This window comes from Coturnix japonica, chromosome 9, assembly GCF_054131305.1.
Source record: "Coturnix japonica strain WE chromosome 9, WE-NBRP24, whole genome shotgun sequence".
Taxonomy (NCBI): Eukaryota; Metazoa; Chordata; class Aves; order Galliformes; family Phasianidae; genus Coturnix; species Coturnix japonica.
The window spans coordinates 30294878-30319678 of NC_140671.1; the positions used below are offsets into that span (position 1 = coordinate 30294878).

Genomic DNA, 24801 nt, shown 5'->3' on the forward strand with positions numbered 1-24801 from the left:
GTAACACTGTATGAATGATGACTAGATTTGTGTGTGTGTATGTGTTTTTAAACCTTGTTTAAAGACTGCCAGCCAGACGCTACCTCAGTCTTGTGTTCAGACTTATCTGTCCAAAATACTGTGGTATGCCAGGCTTCAGACTGTGGGGAGTTGTTGAGACTGCTGAAGCAATGCTCTCCAAACTAAGAAGGGAAAAATAGCAGCTTGTTAGAGTTTTGTGTACATATTCTGTATTACTCCCTCTGAAGACATTCTTTGCACATTATGTGCCATATTCTGCTGCCTGCACGTGATTATATTCCATGAAAAAGAAACACAGTGGTCAGTAGGTTGTGCTGTTCTCTAGTTGGCTTATAATTACTCTGAGCTGACATCTGTTCTTGTTTCATGTAGGTCACTGGTAGCTCTCAGGATATGGGGGGCTGTAACTGGAGAGGGGAAGTATGACTGCAACAGGGCACGTGTGGGTCTGTAATGGGAAGTCGTAGCTCATGCACTTGGGTTGTGCTGGCAAAGACACAAAGTGACAGATGGAAAGATTCTTCTGCAGGTGGGAGGCATAATAAACTTACGTGAAAAAATATAGTAACTTCCATGTGCTGTAATAATAACTTGGAATGAAACCTCCCAGGCATATTTTAATTATCCCTTTAGCACTTGCATGTGCCAGAACTTCTAATGGCACATCTCCAGAGCTTAATGATTTTGCAGAGTAATTAAATTGTCAGCCATGTGAACCTCCTCCACCTGACCTCTGCACAGTTATACGCTGTTTCCCTTGCTTGGCATATATATATGGCTGTCATTTGCCTGAGTTTCTCAGTAGGCAACAACTTCCTAGCAATCAGTATCAGACAGTTTCATAGTCCCTCTGCTAAGACTTAAGTGAATGAATATAAAATAATTCTCCAGGCCAAAACTGCTGTTTGAATATAGTAACAAATGACAGTAGCTTTCACATAACAATTATATGCAAATCTGACTAGCCCCAGGACCACTTCTCATACTCGTTAGTAGCACTGTAATATTTGTAGTGAACTTACAGCTGTTACAGCCTGGTTAAAGCTGTTAATAGGACTGTATTACTGGCTGCATTGGAAGATACACGCATAAGGAAAAGGTTTCATTGCCTGAATATGAAATTTAGCTTTACTGTGTGGCATAGAGAACCCGAATAAGTGAAGGTGGTCAAAATGCAGTTAAATAGATTTTATTTTTACCTGCCACCATACACAAATTAAATTACAAAAGCTGATCTATCAGAGCACTTGACTGTCTTGTAACCAGATGTCTGATGTTGAAAAAAGTCAATCTCTTTCAAACAGGAAACAGTAGTCAAATGATCTTTCTGTGAAGCATCAGTTTTAGATGTGATGAGAAAGGTTAACCTCACTTTCTGGCCATGGACAGCATTTCATTCTAAGGAGGGGGTTTAGATCATGTTGATAGCTATATAGGTAACACCTGAGAAAAATAAAGCCTACTACATGTATAATTCAATCACTTATCTATCTATCTATCTGTTTAGTGGAAAGGACTCTTGGAGCTTGTTAGTGTGTTCTCCTCTTTGCCTTTTTCTCGAATGTGGATCAATCCTAATGTTTTCAGGCACTTACATGTATGAATCCAGCAATTCCCACTGAAAAATCATCTCTTCCTCTTACTTACCTGCCTTAAATCTGGGGCTTTGTCAGCATTTGTGCTCAAGTGCACTTCTCCTCAGTTGGCTGACACAGCTTTAACACAAAACCTAACATGATTTGGATTGCTTCTCCTGGAATATATCTCTATACAGAGTCATCTGAGGTGCAATGCAGAAAAGAACTGGATATGAAGCAATTTTCCTCTTAACTGAGGTGAAAGCCAAACTTCATGCTTTGTGTGGTGCTTGTTTGCAGTAGGCAACTCCATGGGCTGAGCAGTCTGTTCTTCATCTTTTGAAGAGAGATTAAATAAATAAACCTGCAACTAAACCCTATGTGACTTCTTCCTGTCTATTCTGTGCTGAACAAAGACTTTGAAGGGCACGGATGAGTGGTTAAACCCTGAGGTAGCAGTGATTCTCTCAGAAAGTAATCTTCTAAATCTACTTTTCAGATAGAAAATAAAATGCATTTGAACCATATATTCTTAGCTGCAATAAATGCTACAATTTACTTATAACTCAATTTAACTTTATTAGGTGAAATGAACATTCATAAAGGAATGTGGAGGGCTTTATTCAGTGATTTATCCTGCTCTTATTGTCACATGGACCAGAATACTTCAATAGATCATCTCTGATGGACAAAGCTGCTTCTGTTATGGGGTTTTCATTTCTTTCCTTATTGTTTAGATAATCAAACCTCTTGTTTGTCATCTGCAAACAAAATTTGTGAAGCAAACAGTGCGATTTGGCACTTCAAGAGCTAAGCACCAGCAGTTGATATCTTGCTTTCCACTGATCCCTCTGCTAGAAAGAAAAACATTTGCTGGAAGAGTAATGAAAATGTATTTAATGTTGGCATTTTAAAATATCATCATCATATTAGGACACCTACTGAAGAAGATCACCCAGCTATTTCTATATCAAAATCCTGCTGAATTGGCCATTATGTTGTATTTATTTATTTTTTTAATTAAAAATAATGATATTACATCTTTCAAATGTAAATACTGTAAAATAGACTATGGCAAAATGAAAAGGCACAGGATTAGAACAACTTGTTTCCACTGTCATGTCTGCTATTTGCCCCAAAGTATTTTATACACTCCTACAAGAATAAACATCTTTTTAAATACACCTCTGAAGGAAGAGACCCCATGGTTTTATCTCTAACAATAGAATTTGTATTCCTATGAATGTGACTTTCTATGTGGCAATACTCACTTTAAGGTCACGTTACAGTGCTCTTTGGAGCAGGACTCAAGTGCAGTAGAAGAGTACAGCTTTGCATGAAGTCAGCAGCCTACAGGCATTGAACATACAGCTCACGTGGTAACATCAAGACAAGTAGCAGTCTCTTACATCAAAGCAGTAATCAAAGTGCAAGTAGACAGACAACATGAGAATTTAAACTAGATTTAACCTGGATTTGGGAAGAAAGCACTAGAAACTGAATCAGAATGCTAGAAAACAGTTCAGTGAAACACCTCAAACAGGTCTGCTGAGTCTCAGAAGGCGGCATTGTAAGACATATTAAAACTGTTGCTTTCTGAAAAATAGATGTGCTGTTGCTTGTTGGTTTGTTGGGTTGGTTTTGTTTTAAGAATTAGTCTTTGTAACCCTGATGTGGTTTCTTAGTAACAGTCAGGATGTCATTTCCAACAGTCGTTTCTGTTCTGGAGCGCACAGTTCAGCACAGCCCATCAGTCACTGAGATGTTTGCATACGTCCCAGTGGAACCATAAAAGCTCAAGTGCTGCAGTTTCCTTGATTCTCACTCCAGTAGCTGCACCATTAGCCTTGGCTGTGACTGAGTGGGAGAACATCAGGCACACAGTTGGCAAGAACTGTTCATTGTGTCACCAGAGTTATGTCATTCTTGCCATTAGTCCTTTGGTTACCACACTCTGCATCTGTCTGCAGGATGCATGGCAGTGCCTTTTTTACAGTGAAACACCTCTGAGAAGGCTTCAAAGTTCTGCAAAGATCCCATCACCCTGAACAAAGAGAGGAAACTTATTTATATGGGAACAGTACACAGAGATAAATGCTCTGGAAAACAGAAAACCATGTTCATGGTGTGACTGAGTCATGTCTGTTAGCATGTAGCTGCGAGCCGTGTGCTGCTCTCTGGCTTTGCACTTCACTAGTGCAAAGGATTGAACCGAGTAATGTTATCAATTAGTAAATAAACCCACCTGTATTTCAGAGGGCTGTGAACATCTGTCTTTATTGACTGGCTGGCATATTCTGGTCTGTAGGAGCCACACCAGACCTACATAAGGAGAATGAATTAGTGGATCAGTATTAAAGGAAATGCAATTTGGGTACATTCTTCCCTTTTATCAAAGTTCTTGAGGGGTGACCCTTTTTGTTACAATATTGTTGGAGTGTGTTTTAGAGAGGAAGCAGAATAGGCACAATTGTTTTCCCTAATTAGATTTAGTTTTATCTGTATCTTTGGGACAGATAAACTAGCTCTCAATTAATGTCACCTGTGTGTTTCCTCAAAGGAATGAGTTTAAGTCAGACAGTCTAGGATGCACAGTGTTAGGTCCCTACTGTCAAACATCTGTTAGTCTATGGCTGCAAACGTGAGAATTTCTTATCCAGGCAGTAGGGTGAAACTGGACTCGGCAAATTTACTGTTTCTGCATTATTATAAAGGGATATGTAGGGAAATAAGTGGAATCTGCAAGCTGAATGTGCATGCAGCCGGTGGTGATCACTTTACAAGTAAAACTGGTGCTGTCTCTCAACTTTAGGTTTGTTTGTGGGTTTCTGAGTGTTCTTACCTGGGCAAAGTTGAGGAAGAAAAGCTGCTTGTGGGACAGATTCAGTCCAGGCAATTTTGGTTCATTCCCTTCCAGTTCCAGCCATTTTAAGTAAGCCTAGAAATTACCATAGATTCAATTCAGTGAAGCAACAGGACAGACTGTTCATACACAATGTGTGTTCTGAGTGCTATGCTCAAGTGAGAGATTTCAGTCAGAGCTGTGTGTGAACTCAATATGTTTTCTGTTCTATGTTTCCCTAATTTTTGTCTTTCTGATACGAATAGTATGGCACAAGTCACTGTGGGTATTCTAATTAGACACATGACGATAATTTGCAGTCATCTTTGGAGAAATCTTTCAACTGAAAACTGATTATAAACCAGGGAAAAAAATACCATTTTCTTACATGGAAGTTGAGTTCTAGGTTGGTAGTTGTTACTGGTGAGTGGACCTCTGCTGCAAGGAATGGTGTTTATTCCTTAAGGACACCTGGGGATCCATTCTGGATGTCAGGTAGAACCTGCCACTCTGCCAGGCCATGTGTTTGCTGTTGTGTCTCAGCAAGCAACCATGGCACCACATAGCAGGTACTTTCAGCTCGAGTGTGAGCTTACAGCTGGATGTACATACTGGCTCAATAGGGCAACAGAGACACAATGACTGGGACTGCAGTTTGAGGTAAAATCATCAGCTTTTACATAAATTTTCTGTAGGATTTTTTGTATCTCAAAAAGAAGTGTTAAGTCTTCTCTATACTTATGTGCTGATGATTTCTGTGTCTTCAGGTAACTGCTTATAAAATAGCAGATAATAATCTTGCTTGATATTAAATCCATTACCTCTTATTGTTACACATTAATTGGCCAATTTTCTTTTTTTAGGTATATTGACATAATGGAGACAAGTTAATGTGTCCTCATGCTGATTAATTTCGAATGTTCTATCACCTTATTCTTGTGGTTGCTGAGATAGACCCAGAGCACACAAAACACAAAAGGTAGAACTGGGGGGTTCAGATGCATTCAGCAGCACAGAGCCTCAGACATTCTGCATACAGGACGTGTCACACCACGCTGCTCTTCCACATTGGTAATACATCTTAGGATCACGTTTATATTCACATTAGTGAAGTAATTACTTTTAATGGTATTCCTCAGATTCAGACTTTTCAGTTTAGATTTCTCAAAATTCAGGATGTTCTTCTATAAACACCCTTAACCGTTACCATATTCACAACCGGAGAGAAGAAGTTTTACCCTGACATCTGCTGGGATTATTCTTAGAAAAGAACATTCCATGCTCACAGTTGAGCTCCACATGGAAAGAACCTTTGTGCCAATAAATACTGAGTTCCTATTCATAACAATGGTTTGTAAACCTGGAGGGTTATGGATACTGGACTTCCCTGAGGCGAGGAGCTGCTTTCCCCTGTTGAAATGGACAATTTGCAGTGGTGTTTTTACAGATAGCAGCGTAAGCTGTATTGCTTGGAAATTAGTCTGCTGCCATGTCATCAGCTGCTTGTGGCTATAGCTGCCATTTTCAGAACTGGGAGCTTTAGAAAACTGAGAGTGCTTCACCTTTTTCTTGCATAACATTGTGCCTATTTATGAACATGGCCCTTGTTTACCTGAAACTGCAGCATGCAGCATCAAGCATTGTGTTACATCAGAGTATTAACAACGTTCTCCTGGGTGAAAAATGCCAGCAATCCTACACTGGGTTTGGATCTATTGGGACACAAACTTTATCAACAGGGTAATTAGATGTTAATTGTCAATTTTTCTATGCTATAAAAAGCATCCTGAATTGCTGAACATCAGGTAAAAACAACTCAGAACGTATTTGAAATTTACCTTATAAGCCTGTCGGACTCCTCCATTATCTGCAATATTTTCTCCTAACGTGCTTATTCCACTGACCTGTGAAAAAATAATCATTCCTTTACAGTAACCAGTAACCTAAGAACCACGAGCTGCAGCACAGCTGATGGTCATGTCTGGAACAGAAGGTAGTGGGGACTTTGTGCTAGGACAAAGAAAGGAGAGCATGCAGATGAGGAATTAACAGGATAAGAGACATAGGTTAGAAAAGAAGTGCTGCTGTTTTGCTAGGCTATGCTTTTTCATTCATTATTTGAATAGAAATTTGCACTTTTTAGTGGTTTATTGAAGGCAGGTTTTAGAAGAGAAGTAAATCTAAAACTAGGAGTTTTTAATTCAAGAGGTGGTGGGAACTGCTGAATTCTTATCTCCAGACACTCTATTGCTGATTTGGAACCAATTAGTCGAGATGGCTGTTTGCAAACCTGCATCAGCCTGTTTCCCCTACATGTCCTAAAACAACAGATCCTATATAAGCCCGTTCCTGGCAGCTGTACTTACATTTTGTCCTCCAGCCAGCTCCCACGTGTAGTTCCCATACTGGTGAACCATGCAGCGAGACTGCTCCTTGAAATGCATGGCTGAGAAATTGCTCCACCAGTCAAACATGTTTCCATCTTTATCAAAGTTCCTACCTGTGTGAAAAACCCAATATGTTACTGGGTTACAGTACTGGAAATGGGACTTTGTTCAAGACTGTTTTACACCTCATTATAGAAAGGTAATGCATTTAATTCATAAGTTTATGTGGGGAGAAAAACGATTCCTGTATTTCAAGGCAGCACTTGCTGCTCTTTTATCACAAAGAAGGAATGAGGGAAGAACGTAGTGCACAGATTTCCTTTCACTTGTGCGTGGATCCTTCAGTCACGTTAGTGCATCATTTTAATTTCTTACAATGCAATGAATACTTTCTGAGTTATCTTCTCACCATTATCATCAAAGCCGTGAGTGATTTCATGCCCAATAACCATCCCAATCCCTCCAAAGTTCAGGGCCTGTGGTTGGTGTTTGCTGAAGAATGGAGGCTGTAGAATCCCAGCAGGAAACACTGCAAAGAGAGAAAGAGAGAGGGAGGTACTGGGAGCTGGATGGCTTTATTTCTGCACGCCTGGCAAACTACGTGGTTATTTGGTTTAAAGGTCAGGAGAGGATCTGAAATATAAGATGGTTAGAAACACACACCATTGTGCCTCATGTGAATTTGCTCCCCTCTGTATAAATGGAGAATGACAAGTTAATGAAGGTTTAATTTAGCACATTTCTTCTGAGAACCAAGCATCATTTACATTTCAGCTTTAGCCTCATTTGATCTATAACTTACAATGCAGTGAGCGAAGAACAGGAAATTTAGTAACTGTCTCCTGGAGATGGGTACAGTTTGTGTTTTAAAGTCATTTTATAGGGGAACTAATGGATGTTTTATTGCTTTATTTTGGGTGCAGAAAGGTGAGCAATCATATGCTGATTACCACCAAAAACACTCAGCATGTAAAACTGCTACAGACCTCCAAGTGCACTCCATGTCAGTCGTGGGAGGGCAGCAGGAGGCTGATCCTTCTTCAGTCTCTCTGAGAAAAGCCTTATATAGAAGCAATGGGATTTAGTTTTCTTCCCATTTATGTAAAATTAAAGACGTACATGCTTTTACAAGAGTTAAGACTGAAAGCACTTAATTCTGGTAAGATATTTTCTAGTAATTGAAATGTTGTAATTATGTAACAGATACTTTGTTCAAAGACTCATGCCTTCAAAGATTCTATCCATGCTGTCCTGGGCAGAAGTAGGTAGGACAAACTGCAGTAAGGAGGAAGCAGGAGACTGAAACTAGTGTGGAAAATCAGTTTCCACAAACTAGAGACAGGAAGAAAGAGGTTTAACTAACATCTACAGTGCTGGCAGCTGCTGTGCTTGGATTTTTGGCTTGTATATTCATCTACAAGTTAAGCCAACTTCCATGTTGTTTACAAGAGCAAAGTTGTAGAGGAACCAGGCTTCTTTAAGACCTGAGTTCACTGCTGGGAAGGCCAGCTCACAGCTGATTACAGTCAGTATAAAACCAGTGTCAGTAAGTAGGGATGGTGTGGTCTGATGGTGAGTACATGTGCAGCACCATGGTGGCACCTATTGGCAAGCTACAGGAGGAATGCAAATATGGAGTAGAAACGATTTGGTTCCTCTACTGCTTGAAGTGCTCAGAGTTCAGCAAGGACTCTACAGTATCTCTAGGCTTAATGTGAACTTCTGAATGTGCTCAGAGATGGGGGTACATGGAACCAGACACATTCATCAAGTCTTCTTACATCTGAGATCTTGGCGACTAGGAACAAGAGGGATCAGGCTATTCAGCAGAATATCTCAGCTCTAGCATCCTGTAAGCAGAGGCAGGTTTCTTTAGTGTAGTATATAGCTCTCAGCAAAATTATTTCTGTACCATCTGCGCAGAGAGCAAACTGGAAGGCTGCCTTTATGTTTATCAGGAATGTGGGAACATGAGTAGAAACAGCCCAGAACACACTCTGAGCATTCCCTGGTCGCTGAAGCTGGCACTTGTATAGTAGCAGTTACTGTCTCAGGCTTTCAAACATAAGGCTGTTCCAATTACAGTATATGAACTATGCCTGCCAAGTGGGGGGGTGGGGAGTTGAATATTCATCAACAAAGCTGCTGTTTGAAAAGAACAGCCTGCCTACCTGGCCCTCAGCTTCCACAAAGGCTCAGGCAGGTTTGCCTCCAGACAGCAGTCTTGCATGCTTCTGAAGCAATAACTGGTTAACTAGTTCCATGCAGCTGTTTAGAACTGTTATTAACCTACCTATCTGGTTCCGATTGGGAGAATAGAATGCATTGACCACTGCAGCTCCAATTATCCATCTGAAAAGAAATGTTGCACACCAAATCAGTTGTGAATTTTTTAAACATTCTTTTTACTGAATTACTCATTTTTCACAAATGTAGATTGAATTTAAGAGAAGGGTTGGGATAGGGAAGAAGGGTGCCACTGAATGCAATTGGAAAGAAATACAGTGTTCACATCCTCCAGGAGATGCAAACATAGGCATTATTATTTATCTGAAGCATGAGTTAACACGATAACACCATTATTTCAGGACTTAGGGTTATGTACCTCACATGTACATGTTCCTTGAAACTTACATGTCTTGGTCAACTCTTTCTCGAAGTTTTTTCAAGCTCTTTTGGGCTCCAGCTCTCAGGTTTTCTAGGATGTTCTCAAAGTAATTGTGTTCACTGAAGTTTAGCTGAAGAAAGATATCTGGGTATTGGTAAGATGTGCTGAATGAGGAATTCTTTGTGCCACTGGATGAGGCTTCTAAAATATTTTGATTGCAAAGTATCACTTATGAATGCATGCAAAGAGATAACTACTTTCCAAAATGTTCCATACAATCAAGTTGATATGCTTTCTCATCACTTGGAAGTGATAGCTACTTAGGTGTAAGTATTCAATGTGGCAAGAAAGTAAGTGTAGGCTTCTATACAGAGGTGAGGTACTTACTGAGGTAGTATGATGTACTTACATTGGCATATTCCTGATCTAGCTTTTCATTCTGGTCTTCCAAAATATAATCTGGATAGCCAATCTGTTCTTTAATTGCCAACGCCTAGAAGAAAAGAGTTTAACCTTTCTTGATTCAAATTCACTTTTGTTATTGCCCGCCTGTTTATGAGAACTGGGATGCAAGTAGTTGAAAACTTCCTATTGCCTGGTGAGACTTCACACAAACAAAGCCAAACATTGAACATACAATCTCCTCCTCTCCACGTGTGACCAACCACTATGGCAAATGTGTCGACCCTAAGCATTATTTGACAGGATTCAGCTTAACTTCTTTTTCTTTGCATTGCACCAGTGCCAATAGTTATAAACTTTCCTTTGGGGAATTGTACTGTATTCTGTTGCCATATTAGCAGATGCATTGGGTGTCATCTTCTCACTTATAATGTGGTTCAAAAGATTCATTAAGGGAAATAAAAATGTATGTGAGCTAATATTTCATATTCATGAAAGCACACTGAAGTTTCATGATGTCTCACCTTCTCACGAGCTTTTGCTTTAGATGCCTCATCCATCCATTGTAACTCATCTAAGGTCTCAATGAACACTTCACGAATCTTATCTATTAAATCTTGGACCTAAAAGAGAGGCAGTTAAAAAACAAATCATTTACATGCTATTTTTTCCCAAAACACAATTAAGGTAATGAAGGGTTTCCTATTGAAAACTGATTTCCCCAGAATGTGTACAAAGTGTTTTGTACCTGGCATTTAAAAGAGAATCACAAATGAGTTCTTATGCTTTCTGACTCATGGCTGGTGGGTATCTTCACCAGATAAAACAGGCTGAGAGATCAGATGGAGGGGAATGCTCACTGTGGACACTGGATGTACAGTAGTACAAAGGGGAAACTACATACCATCCTCTTGCTCTCACCAGCAAATGTCTCCCTGACATACATTGCTCCTACTGCGTTCTCCATGTTGTTGTTGACGTAACTCACACATTCTCTCCAGCGGGCTTCTTCCAGTGTTGTCCCATAAAGTGCCTAGAATATAAAACACCACAGGATCAATTCTGCTAATATGTCTTTTAATAAAATTCCTCTGCCAAACTGCTGCTTGATGACAAAGCTAACTTAAAGCTCAAGTTCCTGTTGTTCCTTTAACTTTGTTTTGTGATTATGTGCTCTAACAATGACTTTGTGTTGACTTGGTGAATGGGGGACTCTCTTCCTAAAGCAGAGCATAATACTGGCAGAGGGGAAATACCTTCCTGTAGCTGGCCCGAGCATCCTTGAAACGCCGACTCAGGCTGCTGACTCGATCAATTACCAGTCGCCAAATGAGGTAGTTCTGGATGGTGCTGTGTGGAAAGCAAAGCTGAGTTTAATCCCTTATAAAAACAGCGATGCTGTATGATTTTCTTTTTTTTGCTAGAAGAACTAGCAAGTGGGCCCAATAATTTGTTTCCACTGTATTTTTGTGACTATTGTCACAGAGTTGTTCCAAATTTTATTTTTTTACCTTGCTGAGTACTTGGAGATAATTGCTTTCAGCTCTTGCAAATAGGGCATGCCATATACAACAACTTCTTCTTCTGGGTCAACCTGAACACCTACTGAAGACATGACACCCTGGATGAAGAAGGTCCAGTTAAATTCCTAGGCAGAAAGGAGACACACACTCATGGTATTAAGTGCCTTAGTAACTGTCCACACTTTCTACAGTCCATGCCACTGAACACTGTAGTGGTGGTAGTAGAAGCAGCAGTCACTAGAGAACACTTACGTTCAATGCAAACTTTTCCTGTAGCTCCTTTAAGGTCATTTTGTTGTATAACAAGGTTACGTCATGTCTTTCTTCTGCTGGGGTAGTTGCCTGAAGACATTCACAAAGTTATTACTGTAATCAACTGACACAGATGTCAATAGCTGAAGTCATGTGAACATGTGTGCACATATATACATGTAAACATCACTGAGAATAAGAACAGGTTTGGGTTTTTGTGGGGGAGGAACAAGAGCACATTGTTGGCATCCAGTGTTGCTTTCTACATTTCGTTACAACAACTCAGGCACCTCTAATTCAATAATGCTTCATTAATCTTTTGAAGCAAGAGATTCCCTTCATCTTTCTCAGAATGGACAACCAAGCTTTTATAAGTCTACAGCACCTCAAAAAATGCAAACTAATGATGCAAGGGGTCTAACCCTCGCCCTGGGGTTGTCACAATGTGTGTTTAGCAGAACATGACATACTTTGATGTAGGAGACTTCCAAACAAACAGTATGGCGAGGGTTAGAGCAGACATGATAGCAGTGCATACAGTAGAGATAATTATACACACAGAGGCTCTGATTTCTGGGCTGCTCATGGCACAGAAAGTTTCCTTCTTTCCTCACCCCCCTCTTTTTGTTTTTGTTTTTTTTTTCCTGGCCATGATTTTTTTACTGCTGAAAAAACAGACTCTTCCTCCTTCCTCCTACCCAGACATCCAGAGAAGATCTTCATTGCTCTACTCACATTTGCAATATCTGTTTCAAGCTCCATAACCTTTGCCATCTCCTCTTGTACAAACAAATCATCTTTGGATATATTCATGTCTTCTCGGATCATTTTAGCAATAGTGATCATGAATTGCAGGTAAGCTTCTCTTACCTGCACAGAAGAAATTGTGTGTGTGTGTAGGGTCATAATGAAAAGGTTTACCATCATTTCTCATTAAGCAAACGATTGTTATTTTAGCTTTTAGACTGCTATGAAAAAGTTGGGCTCAATGGCACAGCTTTTACACTCCACTTCTAATTTTCTTTTAATTTTCCTTTTTCCTTACCGTAACAGACATTACTGCAATCCTTCGGATCTGTGTTCATCCCGTAATACTTTGCAGTGCAGTTCCCAGTCTCAAAACACACAACAAAAGCAACATTTTTTTACATCCCTACGCAAGCTAACTCTGCAGTATGGGGTTAGAATTTCAACCAGAGCAAAAAGAAAGCACTGTGCTTGCATTTGCACTATGGGGATTAGTGCTTCCTACTTGCCAAAATACCGGGCTAAACATGGAAGGGTTTAGGTTCTTTGAAATTAATACCATAAATCCTCTAAACTCTGTTTTTACCTACTGAAAGAAAAGCTCTCTCGGATGGGTCCCAGTGATACCTTTGCTTTATTTGTAAGATGAAGCAATGGCTCTGAGTTATGCCTGAGAACACACCTTGAAAAGAGATCTGATTGCTGAGTACAGATCTATGATACAAAAAAGCTTAATATTACCTATTATTGCATACTTTTCTTCCTCCGCAGACCTCGGTAACCAGATAAATAAAATAGCTGTTGTGAAATTGAGTCCGGGCACTTACATGATAATGGTTTGTGTTTTTAGGCTGAATGCTGAGGCCTTAATCAGGCTGGACTCCCACAGGCCTCAGTAAGAGTTGTGCCAAAAGATGCTGGACAACGCAGAGGGGGAGTTTGGGTCATCAGTTTGGCTCATTGTTTGTGGGAAGTGAGCTGTTAAATAGCAAATAAAAAGGGGTTGTCTCTCCTCTTTATTCATAAAAATTAAAAACACAGCCCTTTTTATTTAATTATTTTAAATGCTATTGGGTTTTCTTTTGTAAGTAAAGATAATCCATGTACTGTGCTTGATTTGCTACCCCCTGCAAGGTGTTCCAGGTAGGATTTTGGAGCAGGGATGCATAAATACCCCTTTTGATGTAACTGCTACTACGTAGGTTAAACTCGTAGAGCAGAATCCTGGTTCCAGCAGCTCCCAGCAAACTTTGAGCAGCTCTTTGTTGCTCCCAACACAGCCATGTGCAGATTATATGTTGTGTATTATGAGACAGATGAACAGAAGTTGGCAGTTTATAAATGTGGCCAGAAGGTGTGGAAAAACAATCTCACAAAAAATTTCACAGGCATGTATTTTAGACCATATAATACATGGAAATCTATTCAAATGAAGCCATAAAGCTGGTCTCTCTCTTGTTTTAATTTTTATAATTTTTAATCTGTCTCCACAGCCAAGAAATGCTGATCGTTCTCTTTCTACTCTCTTCAATTCATGCCAGGAAAATGAGTTTGATATAAAGTTGCAAATCCTCATTGCCAGTATGACATAATTGATGATTAAAAAGTATGAAAGCATTATTTTGAGCTTGGAAACTGATAAATTAGTAAGATGCTGCAAACACAGCCTGAAAAGTATTCACAGAAACCTCACACTTCTGCCCTGCACCCTGATGCAGAAGAGCAGATAGGATTTAGTGTCACAACTGCCATATATTTTTTGGGGAACACAAGCAGGGGAGGAAGGAAGTGGCAGCAGATTCTTACCAGCTAATTATAGTAATTAACATTGCTTTTGCCATTCCATGTACAACTTTTGGTATTGTATGCTCAAATACAGAGGAATTATCACTTTGGATTGTATTGATAACCAAGTTTTCAGTACCATCTATGATAGCAACCAGTGCCAGAGGTTTTAGAAGATACAAGCAACATAGGTTCACGTTTTTTAGTGAAAGTTATCCTTTAAAATTAGAAACTGTTAAAAGTTATAAAATACAGATATATTTTGTTCATATGACCTTCTGATCGGTGTGAATTAGACACTTCTGTGGATATTATTGTTCTGTCCTTTTGTAAAGTTGATGAATCTTTGGTATAAGTAGAGAAAAATGTAGCAGTGAATGTGATAATCTGCTCTGCAACATGAAGATTTGTATGTTTGAGTTTTCCAAAACACAGGAATACTTCATGATGTTACTGTAGAAGCACATGGTAAATAAATTACAAGGGGTACTTACCCTTCGGTAGTTGCCCCCATTAAAGTAGTAATCTCTGGATGGCATTCCTAAACTAGGTTGGTCAATCTGAAGGAGATGATACACATTTCTTTAGTTAGTGATGAACAGGATCCGGTGCTGTCCAAAGTTGTCCTTGAAAGGCAACATCCTTGAGATGCTGCACATGCCATCCAGTGTTGGAATGGCCAACAATGAGCTATCAACAGACATTCAAGAACTTCAGCTCTCTGGAAACTGAGGTGAGATGGAAGGTACAACCTCTGTCTCTGAATATTTAGGTGATGACAGGATGGATACTTAGCATGGGTTATTGAAAAGGTCTTTAAGTAGTCACTGAGACTGAAAAATAAATTCAAGCAACTTAGAAAAGAAGCTGCTTGACTTGTGGGCTACACTTCATGCACGAACAGGCTCTGAAATGTATACATATCAACTTCTGAAATATGGTATCCTGCTATATAGCAAACCTCACAATCATTTTGCAAGTCACAAGCATTTTCAACCCTTAATGCTGTAAATCAGCAAAGGTCCATTGCTTTAGCTGAAAAAGCAAATTATGCTACTGTGGAAAGCTTCCCAAAATGACTTTAAGATGTATCTGACACTTGAACCCTTACATAAATACACTGACTTTATAGAAAGCTGATCCATACGTAGGGGAAATAAGAACATGTTGTAATTCTAATGCACATAAATAATTCCTTGCAATATTTTTCTTACATAGATGATGTGTCTGCTGGAATCCCGGTCATCATTCCATACAAACATGTCAATGAGGACACGTTTGTTAAATCTGGAGTTCATTATGGAGAGTTTCTCTTCCATGCTCCAGCTTGGTTCTTGGAGATAAAAGGAAAAATATACATTATTTATTAATGTATCAATGTGAATAGGGCATATACGTATGTGCTGCATCCTACATTTCAATCTTTGCTTCAGAAGGAAAAGCCAGGCTATCCAGGACAGCTGTCACCTCAGTGCAGTAAATTATTCTGCCTCTTTCAGGCACAGTATTACCTTTGGTATTGTTCCAATCTGCAGAAGCCACTGGCCAATCTCCAACCACTGTTAAGACCTCTAGCAGAGGCAATGAATCTCGCTGCTCTATAAGACCTGAGAGAGGAGAAACAAATACTGTTTTGTTTTGGGGAACTGGGAGGTAAGGGGAGGAAGAATGGAAGAAGAAGAAAAATAGATAATATTCCTTATAGCTTAAATCTGGAACCTTATAGCTTGAATCTATCATTGTAAAAAACAAGAGACCATGAAATCATTGGTCTTATGCTTTGGTTTGATTGAATGGCTTTGGAAAGAATGAAATGAATTGCAGTTTTGCATTCAGAAGGAAAGGCTTTGCATGTTTGAGGATGGTAAGCAGCATCCATGCTATACACCACGGCATCTGTGCCCATGTAGCTGAAGAATGATGTTTCAGACAAGGCTACAGAGATTACTTGGATATTGCCTGGACCTTTGTTCAGGTTGTACATTTGGTAGTGAACAAAGGAACAAAACAAGTAGGGACTCACTCTCATTCATGCATGACTTGTAAAGTATCTTAGCTTTCTGAAACGCTGCTCTGTCCCCTTGATCTGAAGTCTCCAGCACACCTGGGGAAAGAACCATTGCCGTGAGATTTTTGCCCTGCAGATCTTTGATCTTTTCATAGAAATCACTGAGAATTCAGGTCTGTGAAAAATACTTGTTACCTTAGGCTTCAATTACTGTTAAACTGGAGTGCTCTTTAAAGGAGCTATGAAAAGAACAAAGTGTCAGGAAGGACATACATGCAGCTTGTCCATCTCCCTTTGAAGTTAGTACCAAATCACCTGTGGCCAATTTTTAGTGGGAACAGGATGTTACGACAAAATGGATGTAGTAAAAGATGGAGAGATTAAAGGACTGGAGATAAAAATATCACAATCACAATCAACACTTTGTCATGTACAAAACATAGTGAGAGCTGAAACTAAACACAAGTGTGTAATCAAGGATAGAGAAGCCTCATTCCTACCTTTTAGGATGATCTCCAGCTCGTCTCTCAGGATGTCAAAAATGCTGTATCTGGAGCTAGTTTCTGGGATAACGTGCCGGTTCAGCCAGCCCCCACAGGCATACTGGTAGAAATCCTTGCAAGGATCAGCTGTTGTGTCCATATTCTGAATTATTCTAGCAGCTACATATCAAAATTAGAGAGTTGAGTTCCATAAACTACACAGTAATCTCTGGGACTACCAGAGACTGCCACCAACACGCCTGGAAAGAAGGTACCAAGCTGTTGAATGTAGATAAGACAAGCATGAGCTGAGGCACCTGCCTATGAAGTCAGTGTTTCCAGGGGGTAACTGAACATTCCTGTTGTGGTCTTACCTCTCTTAATTGCATATGATGGAGTTATACCAGTAAATGCTTAAAATGAATAGCCCTGTGTGTATAATCCATTCTTCTTGGCAGAATTAATTCTAAGGAGATTTCTGTGATACTTTATAGGTATAGACTGTGTCGGTCAATTCATACAATTGTGGCTTAGGCTGGAGAACCATTGACCATAATGGAAATCTTCCTGTACTACTTCCTTACCATGAAAATGAATAATGGAGAAATAACAGCAGTTTTGGTGGTTTTTTTTGTCCCAGTGTTTGCACCCGGAGCTGTGCTTGAGGACAGCTGTAATTACTGCCTTTGGCAGAAGTAGTTTTATTCCTTTAACACTTAAATAGTCTTAAAGCCTGCCTTGTTTATTCAGATTGGGCAAACCACTTGTAAAGCATCACTTCTATAATAATCATTATAAGAATCGTTACCTGCTGTAACACAACCAGGTGTGGTGCATATATTGCCTGAATTGGTTCCATACTGGGTGCCTGTAAGAAAGGAGTAAAAGAACAGAATTAGTTGGAAGTCACTATCAATGTCATCCACCTACAGTTCAACCTCAGTGTCAGTAAAAGATATCAGACATCTCTTATCTGTGGATACACATGGAACATTTCTGTGCAAGAAGAACAGCAGCATTCTCAGCAGTGAGTTTTAACACACCTGCTCATTGTCTCCATGGTAGAAATGTTTTGCAGTAGCTTCTAAAAGAGGGGGAAAAAACCCAAACAAGAAATAAATATGTGCCACTATTATGTGAAATGAGCCTGTATCCCCATTCCAGCAGCATTCCAGTATCACTCTTTGATATCAGTTTTCTCCTTTTTAATTCAAAGCTATACTGAAATATTCCTTAAGTAGTAATACCCGTAAGGGTGAGAAGCGCACTGAGCGTGTTGTATTTCTTCCATCATTTCTCAGGGTGGGACAGGACTCAGATGAAGCCTGTTTTTCTCCCTCTATTATAACCTCACGGTGTTTAACTTTAGTTTCTGGAATCCAGCTGCTTTCAACAAGATTCTAACCCCTCATTCAAAAAGCACTTATGATTGTGAAAATGTAACCGAGATGCATAAGCAGGGAAGCCAAACCTGTTCTGAAACCTTGGTTGTATACTCAGTGCTCTGAAACTCTGCCATAAAAAGAGATGATCAGAAATGGCCGGTGAGGGGCTCTCAATTTACTTCTGAAAGTGGCTCTTTTGTATGTCTTTCATTTTCCTGACAAAGAACCAAACCGGCCTGACTGTGTATGAGAGATGACCAGCACTGTCCTGTTTTACCTCGTGAAGTATTTGTTGACTGAGGCTTTGCATGCTGCACTTCTTGAACCTCAAAGAACTGGAAACAAATGTAAAATGCATCTTTCAGCCCATGAACACTTGTCAGATGGAAGGCGTTCCTCACTTCCAGTCTGGCTGAGTATCATCAGAGAACAGTTCATCTTCCGAGTGATGACTTCTTTAAGAAAGCAGGTTGCTTATCACAGTCTTACTGAAGTTTCTTTATAGATAACCAGACCTGAGCAATCATTCTGTGAAGTAAATGAATAGCTGCAAATCTTACCTGAGCGAAACCTACAAACCTGGGAGCCAGAAGGTGAATAACGTATCAATTAAATGGATGATTTGAGTGGTCAGGACTGGCAATTAAATGAGAATGCAAATTGTTTGCAACTCATATCTGTTCAGAGAAGTCACTGATTATGACTTGACAGCTACAATATGTGTTGAAATGTTCTTCAAACTGTAACTGCTACAAGTGATGAGATTTGGAGGTTGGTAAATATTTGTGGAACATAGCAGAGAGCTGTGAAAAGGCTGCCAAGATGGGTGTGTGGGTGGTGATGGAAAGATGTAATTGAGAACATGCTGTAGTCAGATTCAAAAACGAACGACTTCACTTGTCTGCATCCCAATCTTTGCTCACCCAAATATTACTCTGCTGTTCTTACTAAACTTTTTCTAGCTTAGTTAGGCAAGGATTTATGAGTATGAAGGGATCAAAAATCCCCACAGAGCTCCTAGATCTGTGGAATTGCTGCTGCTTGAGCTTCGGTCATTCTCTTTTTTGTTCATTTGTTTTATCTTGGTATGTAGATAAAAGAAGAACAAACTCTTAATGTTCCACGAACTAAATAGCAAACAGGCCAAGCAGCACTTCAGCTCTGCTATCATTCTGCACTCACGTTCTCCTCAGGAATGACTGAATCTGGGAAACATTTCAAATGAAAGCTTAATTGCTGATACAGGCCTGAAAAATATTTATATATTGGAATTCTTTTTCCACAAACAAGCTTTCTGTGTGTGCATACACTGGCTTTGTATGCAGCACAGACTCTTCTCATCGCTCTGGATGTGAGACCAAGAGTTGGCCAAATATTAATAATGCCGAGTTTTGATTTTCCCAAACCCAAGAAGCAATGAGTACAGCAGGTTTCTCATATATTTTATGCATCCAAGCAACAAAAATTCTTCATAGCTCAGTGTACTGATACAGAAATGCCTGCTGTAGGACTTAGCTTATGGGAGTTTTTCCTCCTCTCTTAAGCAGAATAAAAATGAACAACTTACTGCTGAGTGTTATGAATACCAAACGCTCAGGGATTTCATCCAGCATTGGAACAAACGCTGATAGCACTCAATTGCTGGCAGTGAAGAAGTAAACAATAAGAAAGGCTTTTTTTTCCTGAATTATTACTCCCCCAAAACGGGGAGTATCCCTGCTCTGCAATTAATGCACTCAGGCAGAGCACATCGAATGTGCCTCGTTGTCAGGTTGCTGGCAAGTCATTCTCATAGAAGTCACTGAAGCACATTTCACCTGGAGCTCAAATTGCTCGATGCAGTATTAAAGAAGTCTCTCCCCCCTCCAGCAGTGCACTGACACTTATTTTACACTTTCATATTGTACTATAAAATATGGAAATGTAAAAGCACACACACACACAGAGGCAGTTTTCCCCTCTAAAACAGTGCAGCATTTTTCGACTTTTGTCAGATGATAAACTCGACAAAATGCACAAAATCACTTAGATCTTACTTCATATAACGAAATAAATGCCACAATCCCCTCTCAGTGAGCTTCGAATATAGCAAAGTCCCTCAGAGAGGTGAGCTCACCTTCTCTCTCTATTTTTGCTTTCATTTGGCTCTGCAGAAAAGACTTTACCATTGTTTGCAGGGGAAAAAGGAAAATTATTAACAGGTTACTTACCTCTGCTGCTGGCATACAGGATTACCAGGGCGACTGCAGAGCAAGTCATGAGGAGCAGCAGGACAGCCAGCCCAATGGCCACGAAGCGCCACGATTTCTTCCCAGATTTTGTTGATTTTTCCACAATATCCATCTGACTTTCTGATTTCCCCATTATTGTAACTCTAAATTACGGAGGGGACGGTAAGAGAGAATTAGCTGCGCAGCTAAATCAGTACGGGGTGAATGCATGACAAATCGGGGAGTAAAAGGAAGCAGAATAAAAGCAAAGATAGGTAAAGAAAACTTCCAAATTATTACATGTATTTGTCCATTTGATTGTCCACAGATTTGCCAACCTCATTCTCCATTCTCCGTGCCTACCAGGTTGCCTGCAGTCAGGGCGTGCTGCTGGGGCTGCGCTGGGCTACGCCACCCAGACTCAGTGGTGCCGTGTCATCGCTCCAGGAGCCTGCTTTGGGAAGTGTGAGAAAGTCTCATGACTAGCAGTTGGGCAACTCCTTTCTCCCAAAAGGGGAAGGAGGGGAAAATCTGCCTCCTTCCACTCCTCGCTTTGAAAAGTATCTCACCGTTTCCAATAATTTTCCTCTTTTCCTCTGTGGATGTGAGTGGCTCTGTTAGCAGCAGCAGAATCCAAATAGAGATCCTTCCAGATGCGAGTGTCTTTGAGCTGTGTCTGCCCTGTCCTTAGCAGAGATGGAGGGTTTGGAAAGGAGAAGGCTCTTGCAGCACGTATCAGCTCCCAGGCATGCTGGAGCTCCTGACTCCCAGCTCCTCGGTCTTCTTAGAGCCATTCCCAAAGTTCTGAGCTCAGCCGTGTGCAGTTCCCAGCTTCAAGCCGACGCTCCTGAGCAGCAGGGGGAGGAGGGGTTGCATCACGCAGGCAGGCTGAGGGCTCTGTGCTCACAGCCTGCACGCTGCACCGCTGCTGCCGAGTTCCCTCCAGCTTTCCTGCAATGTGCCACCTGGTTACTTGGCTGCTGTGCTCACAGGAGGAGTGATGAGGAGTCAGAGGTTGAAACCTACCGTAACCTCCTGGCCCTGAGAGTGCTGGCAGCTTTCAGTGTAATACACGGAGTGGAAGCACGCTGATTTCTACATAGGTGTGGGCAATGTGCAGAACTCCTTTGTGCTTCCCCTTGAAAATCTAAAAGCTAACAGTTGGGTAAGACAGTAGAAGGATGGGTATGTCATCTCCCTTCCCTTCATGCAGTTATTTTCTAGAGCTGACTTTGGAATGGAGGGAGAACAGTTTGTTCTATTTGTCTCCTGTTTTGTGCATGGAGCTACTGTAACTTACTGCCAGAGTTAACTGTAGACTGTAAGGCTGGTACTTCTCAAGCTGAGATCTTCACCAGCACTCTCAGCTCTGAGTGTGGCCACAGGGAAGCACTGGGGGCAGAGCAGGGGCTTCTTTGTGGCAGTGCTGTTTACTGGGATGTGCAAACAGAGTGTTCCAAGAATATGAGCACAGACGTGAATGGGGCAGGATACAATGAACGCCGGTTTCTTCTGCCAGGAGTTTGAGCCTCCTCTACTAGTCGGTGTTAATCTGCCCTTCCTTCAGTGTTAAGTTAGGCATCTGTCAGCTCTTCTCATCCCTCCATCTGAAGAGGAATCCAGGAACTCAATGATCTGAACAAACCCTTGCAGACCCGGCCTGTCTGTATGTGAAAGGTAGTCACACAAGTGAAGGTTGCTTAGAAGAACAGTTCTTTAATTTTCATGCCAGATGATCTATTATTTCTCTTTGTAGGGCATCTAGCAAAAGAACCTGCTATGTATGTGAACCTTCTTTCTGGCTGTACAGTTTTATTGTTGCCATGCGATGCAGCTGGCTCTGAGGAAGGTCTACATATTGCAGTAGACAAGTGCCTCACCAGATTTAATGCAGATACTTTTGTAATGAGGCTGTAAGTCACCAAAGAACATGATTTTTCCCATTTGGCAGATGGAGAATCAAGATGCCAAGAACCCATGACCATTGTGCCTACTGCTTTCTGTGGATTGTGAGTAACGCGGTATCTCACAATGCCATGAGGGATTTTGAGGTGTGGACCCTTGCCCTCCCATATAGCCAAAGGACAGAAAAATTACAAAGCAACACCTGTAATAAGTGATTCAAACAAGGCCTAAAGTGATTTAACTGAGGTCATGCCTAAGCACCAAGGACATCTCTTATGTCCCCAGATAATTTGCAGATTCCCTCAAAACACCTTGTCCTGGTCATAACACAAATACCACAGCTGGTTTTTAGTTTTCTTTTGGGAGGAGATGGGAACTATATCCAGCATTTTTTGCGTGTATCTGTAATGGTTTCACTTCCTTGTACAGCTGAGGAAAAGGTGTACCATTTCCAATAGGAAATAGAAGGAACTTTGTGTGTTGCACTTCCAGAACTTCAGCTTGGAAAGTCAGCAGTGACACACGCTTTGTATTCCTATTACTCGTGCAGCTTAGCTCTGAAATGAATGACTTGTTATTTGTAAAGAAAATGTTTCCATTATCACTCCTCAAGCAGGAATCAGTGACAAATGGTTTAGGTGGTGCAGAGCCTGTTCTGGGGTAGGGAATGTAAAAAAATGGAGGAAATGGATTAATAAGATTTCCATGTTCTGTCAGGTCCTATTCTAAATCATTTTGTTAAATCTTTTTCTGCTGTAAGCCTGCAGCTGGGTAAGCAATAGCAGTGCACCACCCAAAGCAGTCATCCAGAAGCTTGCAGTTATTGGAGAGAATGAAGGAGGTGCCTGATTAATGATATCATTTTCTATTGGGAAAAGCTGTTTTTGCCACCTTAAGACTCAAATTTGCACTGTTTTGGCAAACACAGCATATACTTCAAGTGTCTTAGGTACGTACACAGTGATTTTTCAGGGCAGGTACAACCAAGTCAATGGGAAGGCATGAGACTGCCTGGCAGTGCTCCAAGCTTGCAGAAAATGTGCAGTCTGACATGAAAAAACCAACTGCAGCCCAGTCCCCAGTGACTGAGCACAGTGCGTGGCTCCAGGACAACCACTGTCCTCGGGTTTAGAGAAGCAGGGATGCAGACTGCAGGGGATAACTCATTGTGTTCAGAATGATGAGACTGTCTTTGAAAGACAGCACAACTCCATCATCTGTTAACTAGCAGGATATATATATAGCTATGTATATATATTAATGACTGATATTTTCTCCTAGCTGGATGGATAACCAGGTGTGTGTAGTGTAAATAACCTCCTAGTAGATGCACATGCAAAACAGATCAGAATCAGTAAATCCTCAAAGTTTAGATTCTCTTTCAAAACTCTCCCTCATTCTCTCTCTACAGACAAGACGTTTTGAACACCATCAGATATTATCAGACAGCAGTGCTATGCTATTAGATATAAAGGAATGGTTTCTGCAGTGCATTTCTAAATGCATGCTCACTGCACAGAGCAGCTGGTAAAAAGGAGAAGTTGTCTTACCTTTGTGTTGCGGGGAATATTTTTCAGCTCCAGAAGCTCCTTGTGCTTTCTGCAACAGAATCAGACGTTCACATTTTCCAGCAGTCAGAAACAAATGCTTATTCTCATTACCAGCACTGATATCCTACCAGGGCTTCTCCTGAAAAATTGGTTTGCCCAGTACTGTGCCTACACCTCCCTCTCTTCCTTGTACATTCCTTACACACGGGTCTGACTGCAGACTTATCAGGGAGAATTAACTCTTTGCACCATATTAAAAATCACTTGATCTACACTGGAAAGCAGATGGTGCAGCAAACAGTACCACTGCTATCCTTAATGGAATAACACGATTTTCTAGCTTGTTAGCACTTAGAAAAGTCTCTCCTGTTACAGTAATTAATTCTTAGGAAAGTTCTCAGTTTAATTTTACATGCTTCTATTCTTTCCCAAGAGGTTTTGAAGCATCTGTGTCAGGAAGGCAAGAAGGCATTCTGCAAGGCAATGTCTGCTTTTCCAGGGCTGAATATTGCAGTTGTGTTTCAGTGACACAACCTTCTATAATTCTATGTGCACGAATTAAGGGAGATGCTTTGTTTTGCTCCATGGGAAGATGGATTGCAAACACAATGATTTAAAATTACTTTAGTTGAAATTATTTCCAGATACAGGATGGATAGAAACATCAGCAGGAACGTTCACTAATGTGTATCATGTGCATCTTTTAAATGAAGGAAGATATTAGTGTGTGCAATCAGTCATGTGAATTTGAACACCATCTGTAAGAGACAAACTGCAAGGTGCTTTTTGATAAATCGTTACATCTTCAAAGTATTTTGTACCCAGAATTAAGAGATATAGACAAATATCCGAAAATAAGTATTATCCCCATTTTACAGATGGGACAGTCACATAAAGAATCAAAGTCAAGGTTGGATTAATCACTGCTGATGCCACAGGAGCCATTGAGTCTTGTCTGACATCTGACAAAATAGAGAGCAAAGAATTTCACACCAATTAATCCATTAAATCTATAATCTCTGAGCCTAAAATAAGACCTTTAGAGCTGTCATAAAGATGCTGTGCCATCTTTAGATGTGTTGCCTCCGGGGCACCGATGGAAGCATACATCATATTT

General features: G+C 40.5%; 1 protein-coding gene across 8 annotated transcripts; it reads right to left on the reverse strand.

Annotated features, from left to right (window-relative positions):
* Nucleotides 1–1194: 1194 nt before the first annotated feature.
* MMEL1 (membrane metalloendopeptidase like 1) lies at nt 1195–23856 on the reverse strand. 8 transcript variants are annotated; one of them, XR_014931867.1, is made up of 24 exons: nt 20799–21076; nt 20530–20680; nt 20230–20393; nt 17443–17502; nt 16653–16814; nt 16168–16248; nt 15656–15751; nt 15359–15477; nt 14639–14704; nt 12348–12482; nt 11613–11702; nt 11349–11485; nt 11094–11187; nt 10759–10870; nt 10362–10460; nt 9845–9928; nt 9462–9565; nt 9121–9179; nt 7237–7356; nt 6807–6940; nt 6279–6344; nt 4441–4536; nt 3844–3920; nt 1195–3642 (listed from the first exon to the last, which is right to left on the reverse strand). XR_014931867.1 is itself a non-coding variant. In XM_085509181.1 (24 exons), exons 2-24 carry the CDS (start codon nt 20577–20579, stop codon nt 3543–3545), a joined length of 2322 nt encoding a protein of 773 aa, XP_085365307.1. In that variant the 5' UTR covers nt 20580–20683; nt 20799–21085; the 3' UTR covers nt 1195–3542. The 8 variants fall into 8 exon arrangements, 6 of the variants coding, with proteins under 6 accessions (XP_085365307.1, XP_032304635.2, XP_085365309.1 ...); XR_014931868.1 differs by having other exon boundaries at nt 20593–20680; nt 20799–20995; XM_085509181.1 differs by having other exon boundaries at nt 10742–10870; nt 20530–20683; nt 20799–21085.
* Nucleotides 23857–24801: the final 945 nt, after the last annotated feature.

Coding starts and splice junctions, on each gene's coding strand:
- MMEL1 (XM_085509181.1), bottom strand. CDS start 20,579: ATGGAGAATGAGGTTGGCAAATCTGTGGACAATCAAATGGACAAATAC. Junction 16,815..17,442: donor ACCTGGTTGTGTTACAGCAG/GTAACGATTCTT, acceptor TTTGATATGTAG/CTGCTAGAATAATTCAGAAT. Junction 9,566..9,844: donor TAGATCAGGAATATGCCAAT/GTAAGTACATCA, acceptor ATCTTTCTTCAG/CTAAACTTCAGTGAACACAA.